Source organism: Zea mays, chromosome 5 (assembly GCF_902167145.1).
Source record: "Zea mays cultivar B73 chromosome 5, Zm-B73-REFERENCE-NAM-5.0, whole genome shotgun sequence".
Lineage (NCBI taxonomy): Eukaryota > Viridiplantae > Streptophyta > Magnoliopsida > Poales > Poaceae > Zea > Zea mays.
Window position 1 is genome coordinate 4229395 of NC_050100.1, and position 25139 is coordinate 4254533.

Consider the following 25139-nt stretch of genomic DNA (forward strand, 5'->3'; position numbering starts at 1 on the left):
GTTTCTAATGACATTGATTTTGAAGCAAGTTTAAAACTAATTAAAATATGACAAACACTAAATTTAACGTCATTCTCACCACAATAATTCAAATAACATGATGTTTTCATGATAAGCATACAAAGCAAAATAACATGATGTCCTATATAATTTAATTAAAATATGATACGTGCCGCCATAAGGATAGGAAGACCATTTTAATGTTAATTTAAGATTTTAATTTTTGAAAAGAAAGCATGGCTATCTAAATAAGTATAATTTTAACAGTGAGATATTTTATGCCCGATTTGCCGAAGGAACAGTTGGCCGGTTGTCCCCTCGCAGGTCCCGGCTGGTCAGGCTCGCGCCCGCCAGCCCCACCCAAACCTGGGGAACTCTTCGTTCGTCCTCTTCTTCCCCTGTCGCCTTTCCCAAAAGGCCAAAACCCTAAACCATACGCGCCTAACTCCGCGTCCTCCCCCCCCTCCCTCGAAGCGGCCAAGGCGGCGGCAGCAGTGCCGGCATGGGCGCAATGTCGGCTTCGATTTCGTCGGTGAATTGGCTAGTCGAGGATGACATCCTTCTCAAGAACGCCGTCGAGGTAACCCCTGCCTGCCCCCCTTGTACTCCCGACCGCATTTATTGGAGTTCCTACTGTTCGTCTCGACGCGTCAATTCAAGCGCCCAATGTTATTCCTGGGCTATTACCGCTGAAACGCGACGGATTCCGAGGGTTTTGTGTTTATCGGAATACCGGGTAGTCAGAATTGGTCCTCTTCATATACGCAGATAAAATAACTTAAACCCTTCCTTCTTTGGTAAATTGCTCAACTATATTCTGATGGGATTATTCACCTGGTGGTTTTACCCGTTTTATAGCTTGGCCCTGGGGTCCTGAATTTGTTTGCATTTCTCAGTTGAAATTAATTGCGATTCTGGTAATTCTCCTGGTAGGCTAGGGAATCAAAATACTGAAATGGGGAAAAAGTATGTTTTCTTGGAGAACTTAGTAATTGGATAGCGTGGCTCGTGAGGGCCCTAAAATTCTTGGGAAATTTGGATCTGTACCATTAAAAGATTACAACTTTAGATATATACCATTGCTATCTCACTTATATGTGGGATCCACATGAGTCAATGACATGTGGAGCCAATGGTATATATCTAAAGTTGCAGTCTTTTAATGGTATAGGTCCAATTATTCCAAAATTCTTTGTGCATTTCTCAGTCGAGATTAATTGCAATTCTGATAATTCTCCAGGTAGTCTAGGAGTCAAAATCTTGAAATGGGAAAAATTGTTTTCTTAGTAATTTTAGCAATTGGATGGTGTGGCCCATTGCTTGATACCCTAAACTTTTGCAAATCCAATCACGTTCTGTTGAATTACTTTAGCTCTGAAGTTGTTTCTCTATAATGATTGCCACTTGCAGAATTATTGAACACTGATGGTAGCAGCAGCCAGCGCTCTCATATTAATTATGTTTTGAAGCAATGTCCTGCACTATGTAGCAGCGAATCAGCAGCCTAATCTAATTGAAATGGTTGCTTTCTCTAATTCACATACTCTACCATGTTATCATCAAATATAGATTATTTCCGTTGTCCCTATATTTTATTCTAAGCATTTTTCCTCAAAATATACTATGAACAACTCTTGTTATTTAATCTCTAGGTCAGCATATTGATCTAGCAATAGTTCTAATAAGTGGGTGTTATGGTTGGTATTCCATACAAACACAGAAGCAAAGGAGAAGAGGTCCAGCAGGAGATAAGTCCAGCTATAAAATAGCTTAGTTGGTTCAAGTCTGTTTAGATCCGGCCAGTTTGTTAGGACCTCCCATTTGTTAGGGAGTCGGCCAATTAGCAAGACCTTATCAGATTAGGTCCTAGTCAGGTCCATTTATATGAAACAATGGATGAAATAAAGAGATTGATCCCTGCTTCCCCGTTTTCCCTTACCTTCTCCATCTTCACGTCTGCCCCTGTGTTCCTCGTCGGCCATCAGCACGGCACCTCTTCGTCGCCCGTCTCTGAGGCCGCGACCGGAGATCTTCCACAAGTACAACCTGCGCTGTAGAAGAGCCCACACCAGTGGGTTTGTGATTTTGTGAAGCCAACACAGTACGAAACCAAAAATAGTACAAGGCTGCTCCAAACTTGGATCTACATGACTTCACTAGTAATTATTTTATTTTATTTGCCAAATACTAACTGCTCCTTGTAATACTTGCAGGCTGGTGCTTCGTTAGAGTCCTTAGCCAGAGGAGCTGTATGTTTTTCCCGTAAATTCACTCTTCATGAAATACAGGACCGCTGGAATTCATTGCTATATGACCCAGATATCTCAACACAAGCAGCTTCTCGGATGGCTGAGTATGAGAATGAACTTTCTACTTCCGATCCAGCCAAGGCACATAAACTTTTCAACTCAAAAGCAAAGGATTTTTCATTTCAGAAACGGAAAATAGACAGTGTAAAGAATCTATATTATGCGATGAGAAAAAGAGTACGCAATGATCCACGCAACAGTGGCGACCTTGGATTTCTTGTCCCCTGTTCGTGTACGGCAATTGGTAGTGAGTGTATCTGTGGAGGCCTACCTAACAATATTGAACCAGAGCTGAATTCAGTAAGCCGCTATGGGCAAGTAGGTTCAAGGTACACCATTGGACATTCATATTCTGAAATGAACGAACATGCTTTTCATACGAAGCATACTGAAAGCATGACAAGAGATGGGGATGGCACCAGTAATGTTGTGTATGGCTACTCAGATGTAGGCCAACTATATGAACATCATGCGTACACAGCGAATAATCATGGGAATAGAGAAGGGAACAATCTTTCTCTAAAGAGTATCACAAATTTTCAGGATTCTATGCAGTTTCAGCAGTTGGACAACAATCAATGTGGTAATGGGGTGGTAGACTCAAAGGCTTTGGTGATCCCTAACCATTTCAGTGGAAGTGTGCAGGAACCTATGCCTCTCCAAATGATTGGTCAACCTGAGGGTTCTGAAGCACCAGGTGGTGCAATCTTGAGTCTTCAGCGAAGCGACAGGCTCGCTCTTGCTGATGATAAGGATGTAAAATCAGAAGACAGGGACCCTCTCACATTTGAAGCGCATTTAGATGGTGGGATATCTGGTTTAGATCACGCTACTGAGTTTATGGACTTCCCATATTTCACTAATAGTGAAGACCTTGATATCCTGAATAGTGAAAATCTTTTGAATTCTCCAAGTGAGGGAATCCAGGAGGATTTAGACGATACTGCATTAGTTGTTCATGGGGTTAGATCAACCATGCAAAATCTGGTTCATGCTGATGAAGCCAATATGTCCTGTGATCAAATAGATCTTGGTGATGTGAAAAATAATGTAGATGCTTCTGGTATAATCTTATTTCCTACTTCATTAGTAGTGCCCTGTCCTGGCCTGTATGTTGAGTGCAAATTGAACACAGAAGATACTGAAATTCCTTGCAACGACGATGTTTCTACACCAACAGAGTATCCTCTTGAATGCTGTACTTCTACCTTTGGGCAGAAATCTGAGAATACTATCTATTCCGTCTCCCCTGCAATCAGCCCTCCATCAATTGCTGAACAGCCCAACCCATCCACTTCAGAACAAAAAGAAGATTCAGTGGCTCATGACGAAGGTGGTGTCCTAGGAGCTAAACCATCAGAAGGTGCTTTAACAGTTGGAGGCCTTTTGCCTGGTAACATTGACACAAATGATGCAAACACATGCATGCTAGCTTTGCCTTCTTTTAGCACTGCTGGATTTGGTGAAGGATCACCTTGTAGTTTAGGACCACACGAGAGCTTTGATAACTCTCATGGTTTGACTTTGCAAAATTCAGTTCAAGCTCCTGATCAGATGCAACACAACTCACTTGATGGTAAACCAGAATTAGGTGACAAGGCTGCTCTACAGAACTGTATGCCATCAAATGCACTGCCCGATTTGGATATTCAGAACACTATTGCAAATGCGCCAACACCAGCTCAAGCAGAAGAATGCCCTGACTATGAAAAAGATGTTCCAAATTACTATGATCTAGAAGCTTTGGTAAAAATCTTGTAGCTCAGCTACCTGGATCTCTTTAATACGATGTTTCTGACTAGTTGCATATCATGTTCAATACAGATTCTTGACCAGGATCTTATCCCGTGGGACCAAGACTCCGATTTTATGCATCCTGAAGGTAAATGTTTATAATTACACATTTTGCTTGCTGATCGGTATATGAAATTAATCAAATACCATGTATAGACGCAGCTCTTTCTTTATTTTTAACTTTAGCATCAGTGTCACACAAGTTTTTAAAAGGCATCAGGCAGGTGCTAAGCCACCGAGTGCCTCGGACGTCTAAACATAGATTAAACACGATTAAGCGTATGCACATGTTAGGAGCTTACCTCTGGTAAGCTCGTAATCTGGGTCTCCTAGTGTCTCTCAAGGGCGAGTGAAGGGGAAGATGAGAGTTGCGCAAGTCGTAGGGCGCAGGAGTGCGTTGATCACCACGGTCACCTGCGCTGGCGCTGTGCTCGGCCAGGGTGATCAGAGGTGATCCCGCCCCAAACTGGGAAATCTTATTCCTTTGATGCCTAATACAAACTACAGCCCACACCTTTATAGAGGTAGGCGGCTTACAGCTCAAGAAAACAACCAGATGCATTTAGGAAACTAATCTGCTATTATTTGGCAACAAACTAGCTAAGGAAACTGAGTATCCTTGATTTGTAGCCACGGCTTGTTACCTGCCCCTTTTCTTCTTATGCGCTGATTCTCTTTCCTTAACTGTTTCTGCTGGCATTCGGTACATCATCCCTAGCCACCCTTCTCCTTGAATACTGGCGCCCCACAAAAATATCATTCACCAGAATTGGAAACTACCCACAGCTGGTGGGGCGCCAGTATTTCCTTGCATACTGGCTACCCACAAAAATATCATTCACCCCTCGATGATATTTTGGTCGGCGAACTCCTTGAATACTGGCGCCCCACAAAAGTATCTATAACAGCACACTAGCTACATATCAATAGATCTATAGTTGCATAAAAAATGGCGGACTCAGTGCCGGAGGCTCCTACATGAGTGGGGTCTAGGGAAGGAATAAACCGGGGCAAACATTTCCCTTGCAAATGCGGAGAGGTTGCTTCAAACCCGTGACCTTGTGACTCAGTGAGGCAGCTCTCACCACTGCACCAGGCCTGCATAAATGTGACAAAAAAATAGAAAAGGAAGGGCAATGCCATAACAACCCACTGAGCTCACTAGGGAAGGAAGCCCATCTAAACACCATAACACCCAACGATGCGCTACCACTACCAATTCCCAGTCTTCAATTCTCATTCTCACACAACTGCACCGCCTCCTCTGCATGTGGGCCTCCATTTGTCTCTCCATCTCTCCATGGCGCACCACCTCTTCTCCCGCGCTCACCACTGGCTCCTCCATACGCCCTACATCTACTCCATCCGTGCGCACCTCGTCCTCTCCCCCTTTCATGGCACCCCTACTTTGGCTGCACAGTGCACACATGACCCTTTGGAGAAATCGAGCAGAGGGTGAGTGATTTCAACACCACGAGGTAGGCATAGATGGAATCACAATACAACAAACCATTTTGCCATCATATAATCTCATCCTTCTCTTCCTTCAACATCCATGGGTTCTGACAGTTCGTGCCACATTTAATTGGACACTTATAGCCTAGGTGACACGCTAGGTCTCTGCCTAGTGCTCAAGTGCGCCTAAGCAAGTGCTTAATGGCGTTTTTAATACTGGTGTTACAGAGTTAGCTGAAGTATTGTGCTGAACAGGCTCAAGTCATTAAAGGAAAGATTCACCATTTCTAGGGCATTTGTTGGCTGAGGGTTTAAGGAGTTAACATTCATATAATGGATTGTTTTTATAATAGTGTAAGAGTTGGTGTAGTTATGGACTTACCAAGCTACAAACATGTGACCATTTTACTCTTATGAAAATTTTAATGCAAACAATATTGATCCGGCATTGATCAGTGAAGCAGAATGTATTCTTATTTTCTATCTTTTGAAATCTTCAGTTACCGGATTTCCTCACCCGGAAAGCAGGAAGGCATTGATTAGATTGGAGCAAGGTGCTCGGTCTTGTATGAACAGAGCTATCATGTCGCATGGTGCCTTTGCAGTTATCTATGGATTGCACTTGAGATGCTACATAAAGGATCCTGAGGTCAGCTATCTTTTCAGCTAAATCAGTTATAGGATGTAAGTGAGGGGTGACAACTAAGACTAAGAGTGCACAATTTTCATATCTATATATTGTGACAGACAGCTGGCAGTGGAATATTGACACCCAGTCACTTAGAGATACAGATACAAACAACTTTGGTTTCTAGGACTCGAGATGTATCTGACAAATTCTAAATATAGTACCCAGGACCACCATTTTATTTCCAGTTTGGAATTTCATGTTCTGATATGAGACATCCTGATTAGGAACTGGAAGATTCAACCATCTTGTTTCTGTACATGCGTGGAGTATGCAGTGAATATTCGTGTAATATGTTGCTACCATATTCTGATTTTTTTCATTGCTGAAGCAGGTTACTCTTGGAAGAGAGACAGAAGACATTAAAGTTGACATTGATTTAGGAAAAGAAGGGAGGGCAAATAAGATATCTCGCCGACAGGTAATTCCTTGAATGGTCCATTGTGTGTTAAGAAGTGACACTTACGGAATTACATTTCCTTAGGAAATGGCTAATGCCTAATAATAGAGAACTTGATTGCTTGACTATGTTTTATGTAAGAAGGTAAGAAACATATATGTACTTTAGGAGGTTAAATTTATTATCCCTTGTTTTTAGTTGCACGTCATTTGCACCTTTCATAGTCATAATTGTGGTTTGTCTAAGGCAAAATATTGTTTCTGTTTGGTGGGTTTTTATTTGATTGGCAGCCACATTTGGCATGTGCCACCTTGATGGCTTTTATTGATATTGGTACTATGTATGTCACATTTTAGCAAGCAATCTGTGATGTCTGCTTGAATTAGCAAAGCAGTCAACTTTACCCAGGAGACAATACCTTAGGTCTGGAAAAGACTGGCAGTTGATGAATCGTGTTTCATTCGTCTAAGTTTCTTTTTGTTCAACATCACATACTTGTGTTGCTAATGTAACAAAATATTTCCAGCTGGGTAAATTGACCACAAGTTTGTTTCAGAAATTAGAATTGCTGAAAGTGTATCATTCAATGCTCATACTGCCACTTAATAAATTTTGCAATATACTACTGTTGGTCATGTCGTTCTGAACCATTTTTAAAGCAATCAAGTTGCAGTTTTACTGATTTGCACTGTGGCTCCCAGTTGGTGACTCCCCTTCAGTATGCACATTGCCCTACAAGAAGATATAGAATTCTTTGTTGTGCTGAGTCCATTTCTTTTCTGCTGTGGTGCATTTTTTGTATCATTATATTTGACCCATGTAATCCTGACAATCAGGCGGTTATCAAGATGGATGAATCTGGGTATTTTCATATTAAGAACACTGGAAAATGTCCAATCTTTGTTAATAGCAAGGAAATACCAAGCTGCAAACGCATCAACCTAAGCTCAGACTCATTAATCGAGGTACCAATACTTCCCCGTTCTAGTATACCTTCATTTTTTAATGAATCTGTAACCTGGTGGTTAGTCAATGCACAGTTTTTGTAACTATTCCTGTGATCCTGTCATAGTTTATGGTTCTACTGGTAGAGGGTGCTTGAAGTTTTACTTCTTGCCATTATGTTATTTTGGGGTTTTATAGAGTATCTAAAAACAGTACGAATGATACTATGGTGATATGTAAGCAGACATGAAACAATTACTTTTTGACAAGTTAACCTTTGCTATACCTGACAATCCTTCCCTTGTTATTTGACTGAGATATCACTGATGCATTTAATTAAGTATCTTCATGCTGTACTAATTTAGCTACCTTTTTCCCCCCCTTTCCAGATAAAGGACATGAGGTTTATTTTCCATGTAAACCAAGAGGCTGTGAGGCAGTACATTGATCGTGACCTGAAGCCAGAACGCTAATTTCCCCTGGCTTTCCAGTCAGCAGCAGCCTGTGAGTGACTGCCTCATTAACAGCAATAGAAGTAGCATAGCAGTAAATTTGAGTAAGCATTGCTCGTTTAGGATGTTCCTTCATATGATGTTAACAAGTTAGGTTCACTTGGCTCCGGTCTGTAAATGGTTGTAGTTTGTTGCGTTTTCTGTCTGTTTGGCGGGCATAAATCATGCATATAACCAGCGCATTTGCTTCCAGTTTGTACCTACACTCCCAGGAATGATTTCATTTGTAATACTGGCACCCTAGATTGTGGTGACTGCCGCCAAGAGCAAGAGGCAACCAATGCAATAAAGTGCGGAAAAGAATCAATAGAAGGGTAGATTCTAGGGTAGAACAGGAGGAGGGTGCACTTGTGCAAGAAACCATTCGGTTCTTGCGACGCTATAAGCATAAACTTTATTGGTTTTTATTTATATACCCTGATGATCTTGAAGCACGAACTCTGAATCAGCTCTCGGGGCTTGACGGTGGTGGCCTGGTGGGTTTTACACATTTGCAGATGTTGGAAAAGCAATGCGCTGTGGTGGGTACTGGAGTTTTTTTTTTACCTAAAAAGGAACTTGTGCTGACACAGTTTTGCTTTGGCATATGCGATGTATATATGCCTCTCGGCGATTGCTGATTGGTTTATCCGCGCTTTGGTACGCGACGTTTGCGATCTACTCACAGCTTGGCATCTTTTGCTTTGCCATTTTATGTATTCTGATTCAGGTGGTAACGAATCCTCTTCTCTCTTTTACATGAGATTTCTATAAAAGCGTATCAAGAGCTCCTTAAAATAGATCAATAATTTGTGTTTTGCGGTTTTGTATCTGAATTAATAAAAAAAATAAGCAATCGGTAACTATTCTCCTCAATTTATCTTACAGATATAAGCGTGCATTCAACACTTTTCATCTGAGTCTGAGTGCCCCTCCCCTGCGGTTTTCCTCGCGTCCTGTTTTTTTTTCCCGGATCTTTTTCGAGTTTTGTTAGAAAGCTAACTATTGAAATTATGCGAAAAGGTAAGATTAAAGTTTCCTATCTATTTTTTCAGTTAAGGGTTTGTTCGGTTATTCCTATTCCATGTGGATTGAATGAGATTGGAAAAAATTTTGAAAAATTTTGACTTGTTTGGGATTGAAACTCATCCAATCCCACCCAATCCATATGGATTGAGAGCAAAACGAACAAGCCCTAACATGGCGGATTTACCCAGCAATTTATTTTATGGTCCAGGCCCTCCTCCAAATGAAAAAGGTCAAAAGGCCGAAGACCCACGCGATTCGAGTCATAAACCTAGCACACTACTTTCTTTTCTTCACCTCATCAGGATTCAGGACCACCCGCCGGCAGCAGATACGCCCAACAAAAACCAACCACCCACCAAGCCAGCAAGCACCTCTCCAAGCAGACAGACGGGAAGGGAGGGCAACCGAGAGCGATCGGCGATGGGCTCCTTCCTCTCGAGCTTAGTCACGCCCCCTCCGGCCGCCGACGACCCCAACTGCGCCGTGGTGGCCGCCCACTCCAAGGCCACCTACGACGAGCAGTGGGCGGCCCACAAGAGCAGCAGCAAGCTGGTCAGCCCCTCTTCCTTTTCGGCTCCGGTTGCCTTGCCCCCGGCCTTGGGTGCCCCTGGATGGATCTGAGGACGCGAGGGTTTTGTTTCTTCTCTTGCGCTCTTTGCTTGGCAGATGGTGATCGACTTCTCGGCCTCCTGGTGCGGGCCCTGCCGCTTCATCGAGCCGGCCTTCAAGGAGCTGGCCTCCCGCTTCTCCGACGCCATCTTCGTCAAGGTCGACGTCGACGAGCTCGCGGTACGCCACGCCTCCTGCGGGCCCTGACGCCATCCTCTTGTCGTCTCCTCCTTTTTATTGTAAATGGTGCCCTGCCGCTTCATACAGCACAGATGCAGGCAGCAGGCAGCCGTAGAATCTCATTTGCAAGGCCCCGGCGGCAATTTACATATCAGCACTGCTGCACTGGATGTTTCTAACTGGTCAAACCTTTGAATTTTTGCAGGAGGTCGCAAGGACATGGAAGGTAGAGGCGATGCCAACGTTCGTACTTGTAAAGGATGGGAAGGAGGTAAGCCGTGTGGTTGGGGCCAAGAAGGACGAGCTTGAGAGGAAGATCCGGATGTTCACGTCATCTTCCTCATCGTAAACTCCTGTGGTTCGCCTGGGACGGAGTTGCTGAAGTGAAATGGTTCCCTTCTCTGAATGCTGAAAAAAAGAAAAAAAAAACTATGTGAAAATGATGGTAGACGTGTCTGGGTCAGTAATAAGAGTTTCTAAAATCTGAATGAGATTTGAATCGCTCCCCGTTGATGAATTTCTCATGGTCTGTGTATTCCACCATGATTCATAAGGTCATTCTCAGTGATGAGTTTTAATACACTGTTTCTAATGCTGCCACATCAAATTTAAACTAACCAGGGAACTGTATAGACAGAGTTTCATCCCTATAAAGTCTATCATTTTCTATGAAATTCTCTCTATATCTCTCTTATTAATTACATTGCTGTGTCACCAAGTGGAATGATGTATCACTGTTTAATGAGTATGAAATGAAACTTCTGTTGAAAATGACCTAATAATTCTTCTATCAATAAAGCGTGACTTTCGAACTGTTTCACGCCAATTTTGACTTCTATTTCTCCCGCAGCGAGCTTCGTCCCACCTTCTTATTACAGTATCACAGACAGGTGGTCCCATTGTCTTTCCACCCCACCCTCGTGTTACTTTTCAGAAAAGGGCCCCACTCCCAGCGGATAGTCGAGTCCCCTGTCCCCTCCGAACTCCGATGGCGCGAGGTCGCGAACAGGAACAGCCTCGTTCTGTCCAAGTCCAACTCCAACGAGGCAACGACTCGTCAGTGGTCAGTACACTACACCGTAACCGTCGCCGGAATCGATCGACCCAAAGCTCCCTTTAGAGCCCGAGCTCTATCCAACCCACGAACGGGATCCCGATGCCCGTGGCGGCCTCGGTTCTCGCCGCAGCGGCGGTCTCGCCCCCGCTGACGTGGCGGAGATGGACTCCTCTTCTCGCCGCGTCACATCCACAGGCGAACCCGCCTCCCGCACTGCGCCCGCGGGCGCCCGCTCCTCCTCTCCGGGCCTCCTCCGTTCCCCGCGATTCCTGCGCCGGAGCCGCCGTCCGGAGGACGCCGTGTGCGGCGGCGGCGGCACTTGGTGGATGTGTGAAGGCGGAGTCCACGGAGCGGGAGGCGCTCGATCGGGATGCTCTGAAGCGGGTGGCGCTACTCGCGCTTGGCTGCTGCGCTGCAGCCGCCGCGCTCGGCTGCGGCGCTGCAGCCGCCGCGCTCGGCTGCGGCGCGGCGCGGGCAGCGGCGGAGGACTCCATCAAGGCGTCAGGATTCGGGCTGCGGGTGGCGGAGTCGCTGCGGAGGCTCGGATGGCCCGACGACACCGTCGTGTTCGCGCTCGCGACGCTGCCGGTGATCGAGCTGCGGGGGGCGATCCCCGTTGGGTATTGGCTGCGGCTCCATCCAGTCCGCCTCACCATCCTATCCGTTCTTGGGTTCGTATTGTTTAACAATCCTCTTCGTCTATGCTCTTGTCTTGTCGTCCCTTTCGGTAAATGATAGTTCTATACTGGTGCTTGCCCACTATATGTTTGATGGATTGCCGATTTCCCAGCAGGCGGGGATTCCACCCAAATGTTGTGTAATACCAATCCAAACTGTTGCTTACATGCTATTCCAGAAACTAAGGTCCGTGATTAAACAAGCTAAAACATTGAAATTCAGATGGTTTGATCTACCAGATAGTTTAACAGATCCAAATATGATAGATCAGCATACTATCTAGTACACCTTACATGGGCTGGACATTGAGCTGTACATAGTCAAATAAGTGATAGAAAGTCTGGACTTTGTAGGATATATGCACCAGTTTCGACTGATTGGTCCTTACATGCTTGTAAGTGAAAACTCTTGACCCTGCAGTGATGTTTTTGCTCAATTTAATAACACATTCAAGAGGAAATCTGCCTGCTGCCACAACTCACAAGTCTCAATTAGCAACAAAATGCACCGTTGGGTTTCTGCAGAAAATGGTCCAACCAAACGATTTTGATCTCTCTTGTGTCTTTCCCAGGAACATGGTGCCTGTACCATTCATCATCCTCTACCTGAAGAAACTCGCAACGTTTCTGTCTCAGAACAGCGCGTCCGCGACTCGAATTATGGACCTCCTCTTTGAGCGGGCACGGCGCAAGGCTGCTCCTGTTGAGGAATTCCAGTGGCTCGGCTTGATGCTGTTCGTTGCCGTTCCATTCCCAGGCACGGGAGCGTGGACAGGGGCCTTCATTGCATCTGTACTAGGCATGCCGTTCTGGTCAGGTTTTACAGCAAATTTCGTGGGAGTCGTCCTTGCAGGGCTGCTGGTGAACTTGCTCATGAATCTTGGCCTGAAATACGCGATCGTCACTGGAGTAGTTTTGTTCTTTGTCTCAACCGTCATGTGGAGTGTTCTTCGTTCCCTTAAGAAGTCCGTTAATGTCAAGTGATCTAGTAGTCTTTATCAAACTGTTCCTAATCCCTTCAGAGTTCAGCCTTGCGTAGGAAGCTTAGTTGTGTAATTTTAAGTGGAACTTTCAGCTTCCAAGTGGATTTACAAGAGAGAGTAACACTCCATATCTCCAGCGAGCTGAGAATTGGCCATGCTTATTTAAGTCGCAAGTAAAAATGTCTTTCTCATCCAATAATTGAATATGCGATATTTTAGCTATTAGGCTATGCCAATCAGTGATTTTGTTATCCACTAAAGTTCTAGGAAAAGATGTGTTCAATGACCTTTGTCCCATTACGATTTCCACTGCGTAATGGGCGGTGTTAATTGAATGTGAGGTATTCATTGAACACTCCATCATCGTTACATGTTTTTTTCTTGTACCTAGACAACATGCAGCTAGGACGGAGAGTGGGCTATTTGGATCATAATGTCATCCGAAGAATAACATGTTTTACAGATGAACGTTTGAGAAGTATTGTTGCGGCTGGCATGTACAGCTCAACAATATGGCTCAGTGAATCAGAAAGAGCTTGGAAAAATCAAAGGTATACGTAGTTCAGCTAAAAACAATTGACGTGCAATCGCATAATGATAAAAGCGGTGATGTTTAAAAAAACAATTCACATGTCTCGCCGGACTTGTGCATCCAGCGAAAGCTGCTCCTACACTGACACCCGAAGATCAGTAACGCGCGTCTGAAAAATGAATCCAAACAACAGCAAACCCATCTGAACAACGAAACAAAATAATCGCATGGTATGGCCGTATGAGTCGTAACGATATGTTAAAGAAGACAAAATCACAATCCATAAGCATCGATCGAGACCGAAACTGAAGGCTATCACAGACCAAAACGATCCGTCCGCTCTCTCTCTCTATGCATCTTTTTAATTCGCACTGAAAAAGTAACTCACTGCATTACTCATGTTTTGTAAACTCTTCTCATTTAGCGAAGATTTTCGTGGTTTTTCTTTTCTCTTTTAAGAGTTTTCTATGTAAAATTCTATGTCGCATTTTTAATCCATATATATATATATATATATATATATATATATATATATATATATATATATATATATATATATATATATATATATATATATATATATATATATATATATATATATATATATATATATATATATATATATATATTAATTTACTAACAAGCACAACACCTCGATCCCTCGTGCATTGGTCATATCTTCCACCGTCGCCATAAGAGCAACTCCAATAGTTATGTAAATTTTAGCTCTCTAAATCACAGATTTAAGAAGTTGCTAAATAACTTTAGAAGTAAAAAAATATGAGTTCTCCAATAGTTCTCTAAATATAGGTTGTAGTTTTGTTTTGTATCTATCCACATAAAAAATAAAGTCACAAATGTCATCAATTACCATCATTATCTACATAATGCAGTAAACATTTTTGTTTAGGGAGTTGCTAAATGGTTGTCAAATGTAGAGAGCAAATAAGGTTAGATGAGAAGTTGTTAAATTTAGAAAGTTCATTTAGAGAACTGCTGGAGATGAGTTTTTGTGTTAACTACTTAAATTGTTGATTTAGGAAGTCTATTAGAGAACTACTGGAGTTGCTCTAAACATGGAAAGATGAAATACAATTTTCACGAGGGCCAACTTGGGAACCAGTTAGGATGTGTTTAGTTGTAATGATAGAATGAGATGAAATAGAACAATTCCTTAAATAAGTTTTTTTGGTTTTTGGTTCAGAGTCAGGGGTTGGAACAGTACTATCCCAATATTATCTCCAGTTGTTTCTCAAAATTGTAGAGACAAGAGAGGACGTCTCTGTCCTGCCTGCCTCCAGTTGTCCCACAACCAAAAGCATACTCACCTATGGACACTGTGGTACTGCTGCTGCGACTCCGGTTTAAGAAGCTATCGGTAAAGAATACTGATGATGCGAGAACAAAAAGGCATCAGTTGTGCTGATGACAATTGGAAGGCGTGCTGGGTTTCAACGACTAAGGCCTAGTTTGGGTACTTTAATATTGATCCCAACCCACCTCAACACATGTGAATTGAGGTCAATACTAGAGTACACAAACAAAGACTAAAGGATGACAGTTTGGCCGGAGTGGATCAACTGAAGTGGAACCTGCATGGCCCAAGTAGTAACAGACACCTCACTTCCCACTGTACGAACTCGTCGTCTGTTCTATCGATCCGATGCTGTACAAATACATTTACTTATGTATTTATTCATAAAATACATTTATAGACACTTCATTGTATAATAGAGTCTCTTAGTTATCTCTTATGTTTGGAGAACCGTTTTGGTGTCTCTTCACTATACATGTCCTAACGATCACGAGACAGAGATCTTGGCCTTGGCTGACTTATGTCTCAACTCTGAACCATGTCGGCTAGTTGATTGGAGTATTAATTAAGGAATTTAATTAGGGTTTAGGGTTTCGGCTTGTAATGATGTGGATGGCAACGAGTCAGGCTCGGATCGGGTAGAGTAAATACTCGCCCGCGACTATACCCATGGGGATTATCCATAGCCGTCCATGACTATACCCACGGGTAAAATTTTGTACCCGTGCCCGTACCCATCGGGTATCGGGCGGATATCGAGTACCCGTCGGGTATAACAGCTTGGTACATTCTCCCTAAATGAAGTCTAGCGTAGTTCTAAGCGTCGCACATCGCCATGATCACTGGAGGCACATAATGTTGTTGCACAGTGCAGTCGTGCAGATGTAGCCCTAGACATGTGTTGCTAATGTTTTTTTGTTAATAAACTTCCAACTCATCAAGATCGGAGAGTAGCTAGCATAGTCGTCTGGTGTATTAAGACTGACCGCAGCGCATCACCCTTCCCCTCCCCTCCGCTACCACTGTTCACAGTTTAGGGGATACAGTTCCCCCTACAACCCGCAGCGGCGCACGCTATCCGCTCCCCTCCGTCGCGACCCTCCTCTCTCTCACGCCAGATGCAGGGGGTCACTGTGCACTCCCCCTCGCCTGCTTCTCGAGGAAGAAGCCGCCCGCGCCCCACACCGGAAACTTCTCGCTCGACGTCTCTCCCTCTCGACGCGTCTCTGGAAGGGCGATTTCCGGCGACGCCGCGGTGGATCTGCCGGCGAAAGGTCGCGTCCGCGCCGGTCCCGGTCGGCTATGAAGAAGAAGAAGTGGAGGTCGTCAGCAGGCAGCTCCGTTCGCGAGCGAAGACGAAGAGGCCTCAGGGGCGGGCCCACACTTATTCATGGGTATTCAAATGAATACCCAAGTTTTTTGCAAAAAAAATCAGTATACATAGTGTACAATACATGTGTATTTATGAAAAACAAAAAACAAAACAATATTCACTTGTTTGGGCCGGTGGAAGGCATTTTGGCCCAGCCGTGCGTGCGCCGCGACAGCAGACAACCCATGCGGCTTGCCTGCGTCCCGCCGCCGCTGGCCTTTGCCTGCATCCTGCTTCCTGCCGCCGCTTCCTGCGTCCTGCACTCCTGCCCGACCTGCCGCCGCTTGCCTTTGCCAGTTTGCCTGCGTGGCTGCGTCCTGCCGCGGTGCCGCCGCTGGCCGCTGCGCTGTGCGCGCAACCGCACGCCGGCGCCTCTCGCCCGACGCGACGGCGACGCCCGTAGCCCGCCACTCGCCAAGCGCCAGCACGTCCTGATGTCCATCTTCTGTTCTGGAGTTCTGGACTTTTGTCATCTGGTAATCTCCGAATCTCGTACTGGTATACGCCATATTGGCATATTGTGATACTGCCATATTTTTAATCTTGTTGTGCTACTGATGTGCTGCCATATTTTTATCTAATTGATGTGCTGCTGTTTGATTTGCCACTGCCAGAGCGCCACAGCTGCTGCTTGGTTTATCTAATTGACTAAACTAGTGACTGAAACTGTTGTTTTTATATGCAGTGATTGGTATTGTAACTGTAGGAGAAAACGGAAAGAAAGAAAATATGAAGAGGAAGAAAGGACCTATCGTTGATTTGAAAGATTTTTTTGCAAAGAGCTGCTAACAAAAAGAAAACCCAAGAGCAGACTCAGGGCAATACGGATCCTATGTCCACAACCAAAGAGAGTCAAATGCAGTTGGTGGTCTATGAAGGTCGGCCTAAATATGCAAGCGGAAGTGGGGCTACTTCAGTACCACTTGAGCCAGAGAGTGAGATTGGTGATTTTGCAATTTCAGATTCTGAATCTAAATCTAGTGATGAAGGAAATGATGAGAGCACATATAACATAGAGCATGATCCAGGATTGAGATCTCCTATCTCAGGGTATCATATCAATGACCACGATTCTGTGAGAAGGGCTTGCATGTTATGGCTTTATATCCTTCCATCAAGAAAGTTCTCTCCAAGATTGGGAAAGAACACAAAGGAGGTGAATCTTTAGGAGCTCAAACTATGCTACAAGTATTTCAATCATTTGAGTTTGTTTTCATGATGCACTTGATGAATGAAATATTTGGATACACAAATGACTTATGCATTGCTTTGCAAAGAAGAGAGCAAGATATTGTGAATGCAATGGATCTTCTTGAATTCACTAAGGTGGAATTGAGTGTTTTGAGAGAAGATGATGGATGGAATGAATTTAATGGAAAGGTCAATTCTTTTTGTGAGAAACACAAAGTTAAAGTGGTTGATATGGATGGGAAGTACAAGCCTATACAAAGAGATAAGAAGTTCTATAAAAATGCCATTAATTACCACCGGTTTCATGCTGATATGTTTTTGGGTGTCATTGATAGGCAACTTATGGAACTTAATAGCAGATTTGATGAGGTAAACACAGAGTTGCTTAGATGTATGGCATGTTTCAATCCTATCAATTCTTTTGCTGCATTTAATCAAGAGAAGTTGGTAAGACTTGCTGGGTTTTATCCTCATGACTTTGAGTTTGAAGAAATGAACCAACTTCCTTTTCAATTGAATCGATACATTGAAAATATGAAGAGAGATGACAATTTCAAAAATTTGAGAAGTCTAGCAGAGTTGTCTATGATGTTTGTGAAAACACAAATGACTCTACGGTATGATATTGTTTACAAGCTTCTGAAGTTGGTATTAGTTCTTCCTGTTGCAACTGCTGGTGTTGAGAGGGTCTTTTCTTCAATGAACCACATCAAAAGCAAGCTAAGAAATAAGATGGGACAAGAATTCTTGAATGGTTGTTTGGTTACATTTATTGAAAGAGAATTCTTCTTGCAAGCCAAGGATAAAGACATCATCGCTCGTTTTCAAAATATGAAGGATCGAAAACTTGTCTTATAATGTAAGCTTCCTTATCATTTAGATATTTATTATCCTTTATATATTTCAAATATTGGCTCTTATCACTGGCATTGAAGAATTTTATTTTTTGATCAATTTTATGCCCATCTAAAACCTGATTTTGTTTGTTAGATATTATATGTATGATATAAACTTGTTGGTTGTTCCTATGTAATATATTACGGTATTATATATATCGAATAGTTAGACTTTATATGGTATTATATATACCATTTTTTTTACTTCTATCAATTTTGAATACCCATCCTTGAAATCCTGGGCCCGCCACTGAGAGGCCTCAAATCCGCTTCTGCCGAGGTTCGTCGCGACCGCTTCCTTCCTTTCCGTCTCTGACCATCGACGGCTACCTCGGATCCGGACGTCCACGCTTCGATTCATCTTGTTGCGGCCCTAATCTTCGGTTCTTGAGGTACGCCCTTCATCTTGTAAATTTTCCCTACTTCATGCGCCTCCCTTTGATGAATGAAATTCAACACCTTTCGTTTCGTAGTTAACCGAAGTCATTACATGCGACCCCAATCGACTATTCCCCGCAGCAAACATGTACATAGATGTGGTGTAGGTGTTAGGGTTTTGTTATGGGAGTCAACATCCGGCGGATTAACCTTGTTATTAACCAAACGATGGGAAGTCCAAACCTTGTCCTATTGCTCTGCCGATTCGCATTAACTTCTGAAGCGTCCCCAATCCTCTGGGACTCAAATGTGATACAATTACTAGTCCCAGGAGGCTAGTAAACACATTTATACATCAGATGATTCTAGATCTGCTTAAACGAGACAAACCTATAAAGGTGGCGAACAACTTTAAGAGTTGGTCCACAACTCGGGACATATCATCAGAGTGGGGCTAAAGCAGCCCGATATACGCAGTGAAGCAATTCAGCGGTCCAACAGCCACAGGCAAGTTGGGAACAGTCGTAACTCTTACCCGATCTCCTTTTTCTGAAAAACAACAAATAAGCAAGGGTGAGTACAAACGTACTCAGCAGCCCACCTTCACCCGCGGAATGGGGAAATCAGATATAATGCATGGAATATGTGGAGCTCAGGATATTTGCAGAAACATCAATATTTTATGCAGGGTTGTTTTTGAAAAACATTTTGTATTTTGCAAAGCGCATCCTCTCCAAAAGGAGCAGGAAGTTTTTCAGTATTATAACAAAATCCCATGGACTAAACCATCCAGGTATCTCAGCAGTTCCCACTGGTTTTCATTTTCAAAAACAGCTACTGGACTTCCCGTCCACCATAGCTCACGGCTCAACCGCCGAACCTTTTAAAAACCACTTTTCTCAAAACCATCTCTTTTTTTTGGAAAACAAAACATTAATTGCCATACCATACCAGACTCGTCCATTCCTGTGGACACAGACTATTCGAATAGGTTTTCAAACTCTGCGCAGAGGTGTACACTTTACCCACTAGTTCGGCTCTACGATCCCATGGCCAATGAGACCCGAATCCGACTCTCTTTATTTCCCCGCACGTCCTAACCTTAACGGTTATCCGGAAGGAGTCAGGCCACCACCATGTCCAAACCGGACAAAACTTTCCCCCTCCTTATCCTCCCGGTGCTCCCCAGCCTTCATAACCCTGGGGTTGGACCGTACGAGTTCAGATTGAGTGACTGCCCACACAGTCTCGAGTGGTTGTACTATTAAAGAGTACAGGTAGTGAAGATGACAAACCGGTCCTTATATGAGGGGACAATCCTTCTGCTCACGCCTAAACCAGCTGAGACAACACCTTAGGCCCTCCCCTAAACCAGGGAGTCCCTGATTATCCCACTCACAAGGTGATAAGGGTGAAAACCCTTCATCACACACATTTTGAAAAGCATTTTCTTTTGAAAACTCACACCTGTTCTCAAATCATTTGGAACATATATATCAGGGATTGATTGCGGCAAGCGGCTAGGTGGCCATAATAACTTGTCTCAAAATCATATCATGCATAAAATAACAGGCTGAGGGTTGTGGTTGAAAAATCATAGGTAATTTATGCATCAAAGGGATCCAGTGAGCTTGTCGTGCTTATTCGGCGAAGGGGGAAGGGGAGCTCGCGGAACTGGCTTCTGGCTCCACCGCCTAGCGTAGACTTGCGGATCTGGCCTCCACGAGACGGCACGAATGCTCCGATAACTATGCAACATGAACAAGCAAACATACAAACGAGCAAGTATACCAACAAATATTTAGTATAGTGGTCAGAATAGTGATACATGGATGGGTAGAGTCTTGAGTAGAATATGTGTCATGTGGTGTTGAGATACTACTAATGGTGGAGCGGAGGTGCTTACCAGGAGGGTGGACTGGAGGCGAAGCGACACTATGCGTGTAGCCGGCAGAGCAGAGTAACTGAGTGGGTGGGGTGTTTGCCTTGGCTGAGGGTGTTGAGTGTGTGTGGAGAGGGAGAGGGTAGCTGGGTGTATTTATAGCTGGGTGTATGTGGTGTAGCACAGTGAAGTTCACTGTTGGTGAGAATAGTGACGAATGAATCGTCTGACTTAGTATGAACAGGAGAGTTATAGGCAGAATATGGGACAAGAGTATTTTGGGAGTTTTCTGGAATATGGACCATGCTTAAGGGATGACATGGTTGGGTAGGGAATAGTTTTATAAGAATTTAGAAACGAGATTTCTTGGAATCTGAGTTTGGGAGCCTGGTTCAAAGGAATCTCAAAGTTAAGTGTGCTCAACTTGGAGAAACCTGGGATGGGTGACCAGATGGGAAGTTCCCACTGGAAGGAAAATCACAGTCATCGGAGTTCGTATGACTGGAATATGGGTCTGGCTGGTCTTAGGTGGACTGGACAGCATGATGTATGAGTAGTTGAAATTTGGGGTGATCGGCTAATCGATGAATAGTAATGATGAATAGTAACAATGAATAGTGACGACGAAAAAGTTACTAGATATCATCGATGAGCGGTAACGATGATGAATAGGAACACTGAATAGTAACAATGGTGAATAGTGTCAGTGAATAGTAATGATGAATAGTAACGGTGAATAGTGATGGTGAATAGTCTTATGAACGAACGATGAACGATGAATAGGGACTATGAATGAACGATGAATAGGAACTATGAACGGACGGACGAACGATCGGAATTTCGGCAGCATAACGGCAGGACAAAGATTATCTGGAAGAACGATGAATAGGGACCATGAACGAACGATGAACAATGAATAGGAACTATGAACGAACGATGAACGATCGAATGATCGATCGAACAAACGATCGGAATTTCGGCAGCATAACGACATGACAAGATTATTTAGATGAACGAACGGACGAACGATCGAGTGATCGGACGAACGAACGATCGGAATTTCGGCAGCATAACGGCAGGACAAAGATTATCTAGAAGAACGATGAATCGGGACTATGAACGAACGATGAACGATGAATAGGAACTATGAACGAACGATGAACGATCGAATGATCGAACGAACGAACGATCGGAATTTCGGCAGCATAACGGTAGGAAAAAGATTATTTGGACGAACGGACGGACGAACGATCGAACGATCGGACGAACGGACGAACGAACCATGAACGATCGGACGAACGATCGAACGATCGGACGAACGATCGAACGATCGAACGATCGGACGAACGAACGAACAAACTAAGAACAGGGGACGAACGATCGAACGATCCTTGTGCTAGTGTGTGCTTGTGTGGAACATGGAGTGGGTGTGTGGGGGGGGGGGGAAGAGAGTTGCCATGAAATGGCTTGGGGTGGGATGAGAGGAGGCCCTTGCCCCTCTATTTATAGCCATGGTGGGGGGATTAGGGGGAGGGATGAGAGGATTAGTGGGAGATTGAGAGGATTAGTGGGAGATTAGCATGTATTTGTCTTGTATAAGTGAGATTAGCTTGTAGAGCTCACTGTATGACACCGGAGGCATACATATACATATGAGCATGAGGAAAGATGAAGAAAATATTTGTGGGGACTTGAAAAATGATTCTGAAGGTATTTCTCCGCAGGAAAATACTTGAAGATATATCGGTGGAATATTTGGACAATATTTCTGGACAGAACTTGAAGGGGGTTACTTGAGAAATATCTGGGCGGTATTTCTGGAAAGAAATTGAGGGTGATCACTGGGGAAATATTTGTAGGATATTTTGAGGAGGATTTTGGAGAGAATATAGACCACTATATTTTATTTGCTAATATCAACTCGCAAACAAACATTTTGAAATGAAATTTGAAAATTCATTTTGAATTTAGAGCGAGTTTGAGAAAATTTCAGGATTTGAATTTTTGGGATGCTACAAATCTACCCCACTTAAAAGGAATCTCGTCCTCGAGATTCGGCTTAGAAGGGTTATGGGTATAGCTTTACTTCAGCTACATATCTTCACTTTGCAGACTCTTCGAGGAGATAGAGCTTCAACAAAATCTGGCCTTTGAGGGGCATCTGGTTGTTGATTGCAAACGCCGATTCTGGCTACTCAAAGAATCATCTTCAGGCTTCTAGGTTTCGTTTGGCAGCTAGCTTATTGAGGAAGCATTGACGCCAACACGCAAACCTTTCTCTTGCGAACTCCCACATGGATTCCTTTCTTGATTGGTCTTCTGGTGCTTCATCAACAAAACTTGGGTGACCACTTCTCATCCAGAAACTTATATGCTTTGATGATCTGGTCCTCCACAAGCTTGATACAAGTCTTCCCCTTTTTCTCCACAGCAGGAACCTTACTGGAATACTACCCCACTTAAAAAGAATGAGGGTAGAACTCTTGAATCTTGGGGATTTGAACTCCTTGAAGTACCACATAACAAGGGTGTTACGGGTCCTTCTGCTGCTGTTGCTGCTTGAGCTGGCTGCGGAGGGATGACTGGCACAGGGTTGATTTTGGGAGAACCTTCTTCTCATCTTCTTTTCGCTATCTTCTTTTCACTTTTCACTGACCCTTTCTTTCTCTTTGCTCTTCCCACTGGAGGATTCTATCAAAGAGTATTACCATCATACAGAGGAGGAAACCAAAGACTATGAACCATGTACAACAGTCTTCAACCCAAGAATCACCAAACATTGTGATCTTAGGGGCGAGGGAGTGGAAAAATGGAGTTGCTTGCGATTTGGCAGAGGGGATTTTTATCGGGAGTGTGCTTTGATTTGGATGGGAACTGAGGGAGCTGGTGGGGGGGATTTATAGGCGAGCGGGGGTGTCCGGTTGCAGAGTAGTGGTGATGGAGTAGGTGCTACGTGGCAACAGGTGCGACGGAGGGGAGGGGGGTCTGGTGTTGCCAGCGATGACGGTGGCGGTGGGTGCGCTGCAAAGGTGGCGTGGGCGGCGGTAGTGCGCTGCAAAGGGGGGGGCGTGGGGCGGTGGTAGTGCGCATGGAGGCGGGCACGCGTGCGAGGGGCACGGGTGAGTGGTGGGGTCGATGACCCTGATGTTTGTGGTCTCTGGTTCCAAGAATCTTTGCCTCTCTGTATGGTAATAACTCCTTTTGTCCTCTTTTCCTGTTTACTTTGACTCAGGGGCAGTGCTTTGATTCTCACGGTCGGTCCTTTTGACTGAGCGGCTGGACTGGTTTCTTCTGTAGCTTGATCCATGCTTCAAGGGTAAGCTTCTCGATATCTTCTTAAGTAAGGTGCTTTTCTCTTCAGATGGGTTAAGATGAGAATGGAAGCATAAGGTAAGGATTAGCTCTAATTTGTGATCTATGTTTTTAGAGAAAACCTTTTTAAGAAAAACGAAAATAAAACAAACAAGCTCAGCAATGATAAGCACAAACAAATCAAATGTTTTGAATAAGGGAAGAATAGAGTTTTTCCAAAGCACGAACTACTCAGATTCGGGGGCTAAGCATAACTACTATTGCTTGGCTCCTGAATTGAGAACTATGCTAAATGCAACTTATGAGCACTAACGTTAAAGCATCACATATGCACTCAAAAGGGAGTAAAACATCAAGCGAAATTCATTTTGAAATGCCCTAGGGGGGCACACAATTAGAGTTTTGCAAAACACGAGTCTACACGATTACCTCTCATACATGCAGGGCTCTAGCCAAAGTGAAGAAAAACTTCACTACCCAATGCATGCAGAGGACTGGGCATAACTAACTTCAGACCAGGCAGCTTCTCTTCTGGCAGGGCTGGCACACAACTTTAATCTAAGACATCTCCTGGATGGGTCAAGAGGGAGCTGATGTTGATAACTTCTTCTGGCAGCGACTGAGATGGCAGCACGGGGTCGAACTCTTCTTCAAGCGGGACTGGCTCTTGTAGCTCCTCAGAGGGCGGTGGTGCTGGCGGGGTGCTTGCAACTTCTTCCTTGACCTCAAGGGATGGTGCTGGAATCTTCTTCATGGTGAGGGGCTCACACAACTCCGGCGGGGGATCTTCGGAGGACTCGGGGTGCTCTTGCTTATCCATAGCCTTAGGGGAGACTGGAATTCCTTCCAAGACTATGGCTCCTTCCGGGGGTTCCCAAGCCTTCTTCTCTCCTCTGATAGAGACCGGGTGACCTTCAAGAATCTGAGGGTCTTCAGCTCTCCTGGGTTGAACTGGGTTGGATGAAGCGGGCTCTTGGATCCGTAGGGCTCTACGTTGGTTATGGGTTACCAAGTAGGCCTCCATCAACTTCTGGACGTGCTCATCCTTGGCTTGCTTTAGGGCTTCAACAGCAATGACTTCACGACTCTCCAAGGTAGCTACACGGGCTTGAGCTGTGGTGAGATCCACATGGAGCTTACGGTTGCGCTTCTCTGCATCTTCTGCTCGGGCAATCATCTGACGGTGGTGCCGAGCCAAGAAATCATACTGTGTATCAAGGGTGAGCACGTATGCAGTGAGGTACACGACTGTGGGGTCGTCCTCAAGCAGCTCCTCCTCCTCCAATGCACGCATCCTGGCCATCCAAGCAGGACGGTCTCTCTGAAAGGGTGGAAAGAATCTGAGTGGGGTGTCGGCCACTTCTTCTTCATAGATCTGACACAGGGCCCTCAATGCCTTGCGAGCGACGACTTGGCAGGTGTCTTTGAATCTGTGCCCACCAGCAGTGACACTCCATTCCACATGGTGCGGACTGGATCCAATGTATATAGTCACGACACACTTCTCTGTGCCATGCTCGACGAATTCACGACCATCATACTCTGGCTGGCTCCTGATTCCGAGGCGAACTGTGCATGCTCTCAGCAACTTGGGGAAACCATCTTCATTCTGGCAAAAGCTGGTTTGGCAGCGAACCTCCATCT

General features: G+C 44.3%; 3 protein-coding genes across 8 annotated transcripts; all 3 read left to right on the top strand.

Moving 5' to 3' along the window:
* The first annotated feature begins 364 nt into the window (after nt 1-364).
* LOC100281563 (uncharacterized) lies at nt 365-8731 on the top strand. 6 transcript variants are annotated; one of them, XM_008645402.3, is made up of 8 exons: nt 365-580; nt 1411-1521; nt 2214-4055; nt 4134-4191; nt 6059-6207; nt 6581-6667; nt 7483-7611; nt 7981-8731. In XM_008645402.3, the coding sequence occupies exons 2-8, from the start codon at nt 1519-1521 to the stop codon at nt 8062-8064; spliced, it is 2352 nt and encodes a 783-aa protein (XP_008643624.1). In that variant the 5' UTR covers nt 365-580; nt 1411-1518; the 3' UTR covers nt 8065-8731. The 6 variants fall into 6 exon arrangements, with proteins under 6 accessions (XP_008643624.1, XP_035823897.1, XP_035823899.1 ...); XM_035968004.1 differs by having other exon boundaries at nt 369-580; nt 1411-2101; XM_035968006.1 differs by lacking the exon at nt 1411-1521 and adding an exon at nt 1721-2101 and having other exon boundaries at nt 374-580.
* A 642-nt stretch (nt 8732-9373) lies between these two features.
* LOC100856942 (uncharacterized) lies at nt 9374-10480 on the top strand. Its single transcript, NM_001254828.2, has 3 exons — nt 9374-9663; nt 9778-9900; nt 10106-10480. Exons 1-3 carry the CDS (start codon nt 9532-9534, stop codon nt 10247-10249), a joined length of 399 nt encoding a protein of 132 aa, NP_001241757.1. The 5' UTR covers nt 9374-9531; the 3' UTR covers nt 10250-10480.
* A 405-nt stretch (nt 10481-10885) lies between these two features.
* On the top strand, nt 10886-12735 carry LOC100273825 (uncharacterized). Its single transcript, NM_001320092.1, has 2 exons — nt 10886-11628; nt 12207-12735. The coding sequence occupies exons 1-2, from the start codon at nt 11057-11059 to the stop codon at nt 12616-12618; spliced, it is 984 nt and encodes a 327-aa protein (NP_001307021.1). The 5' UTR covers nt 10886-11056; the 3' UTR covers nt 12619-12735.
* Nucleotides 12736-25139: the final 12404 nt, after the last annotated feature.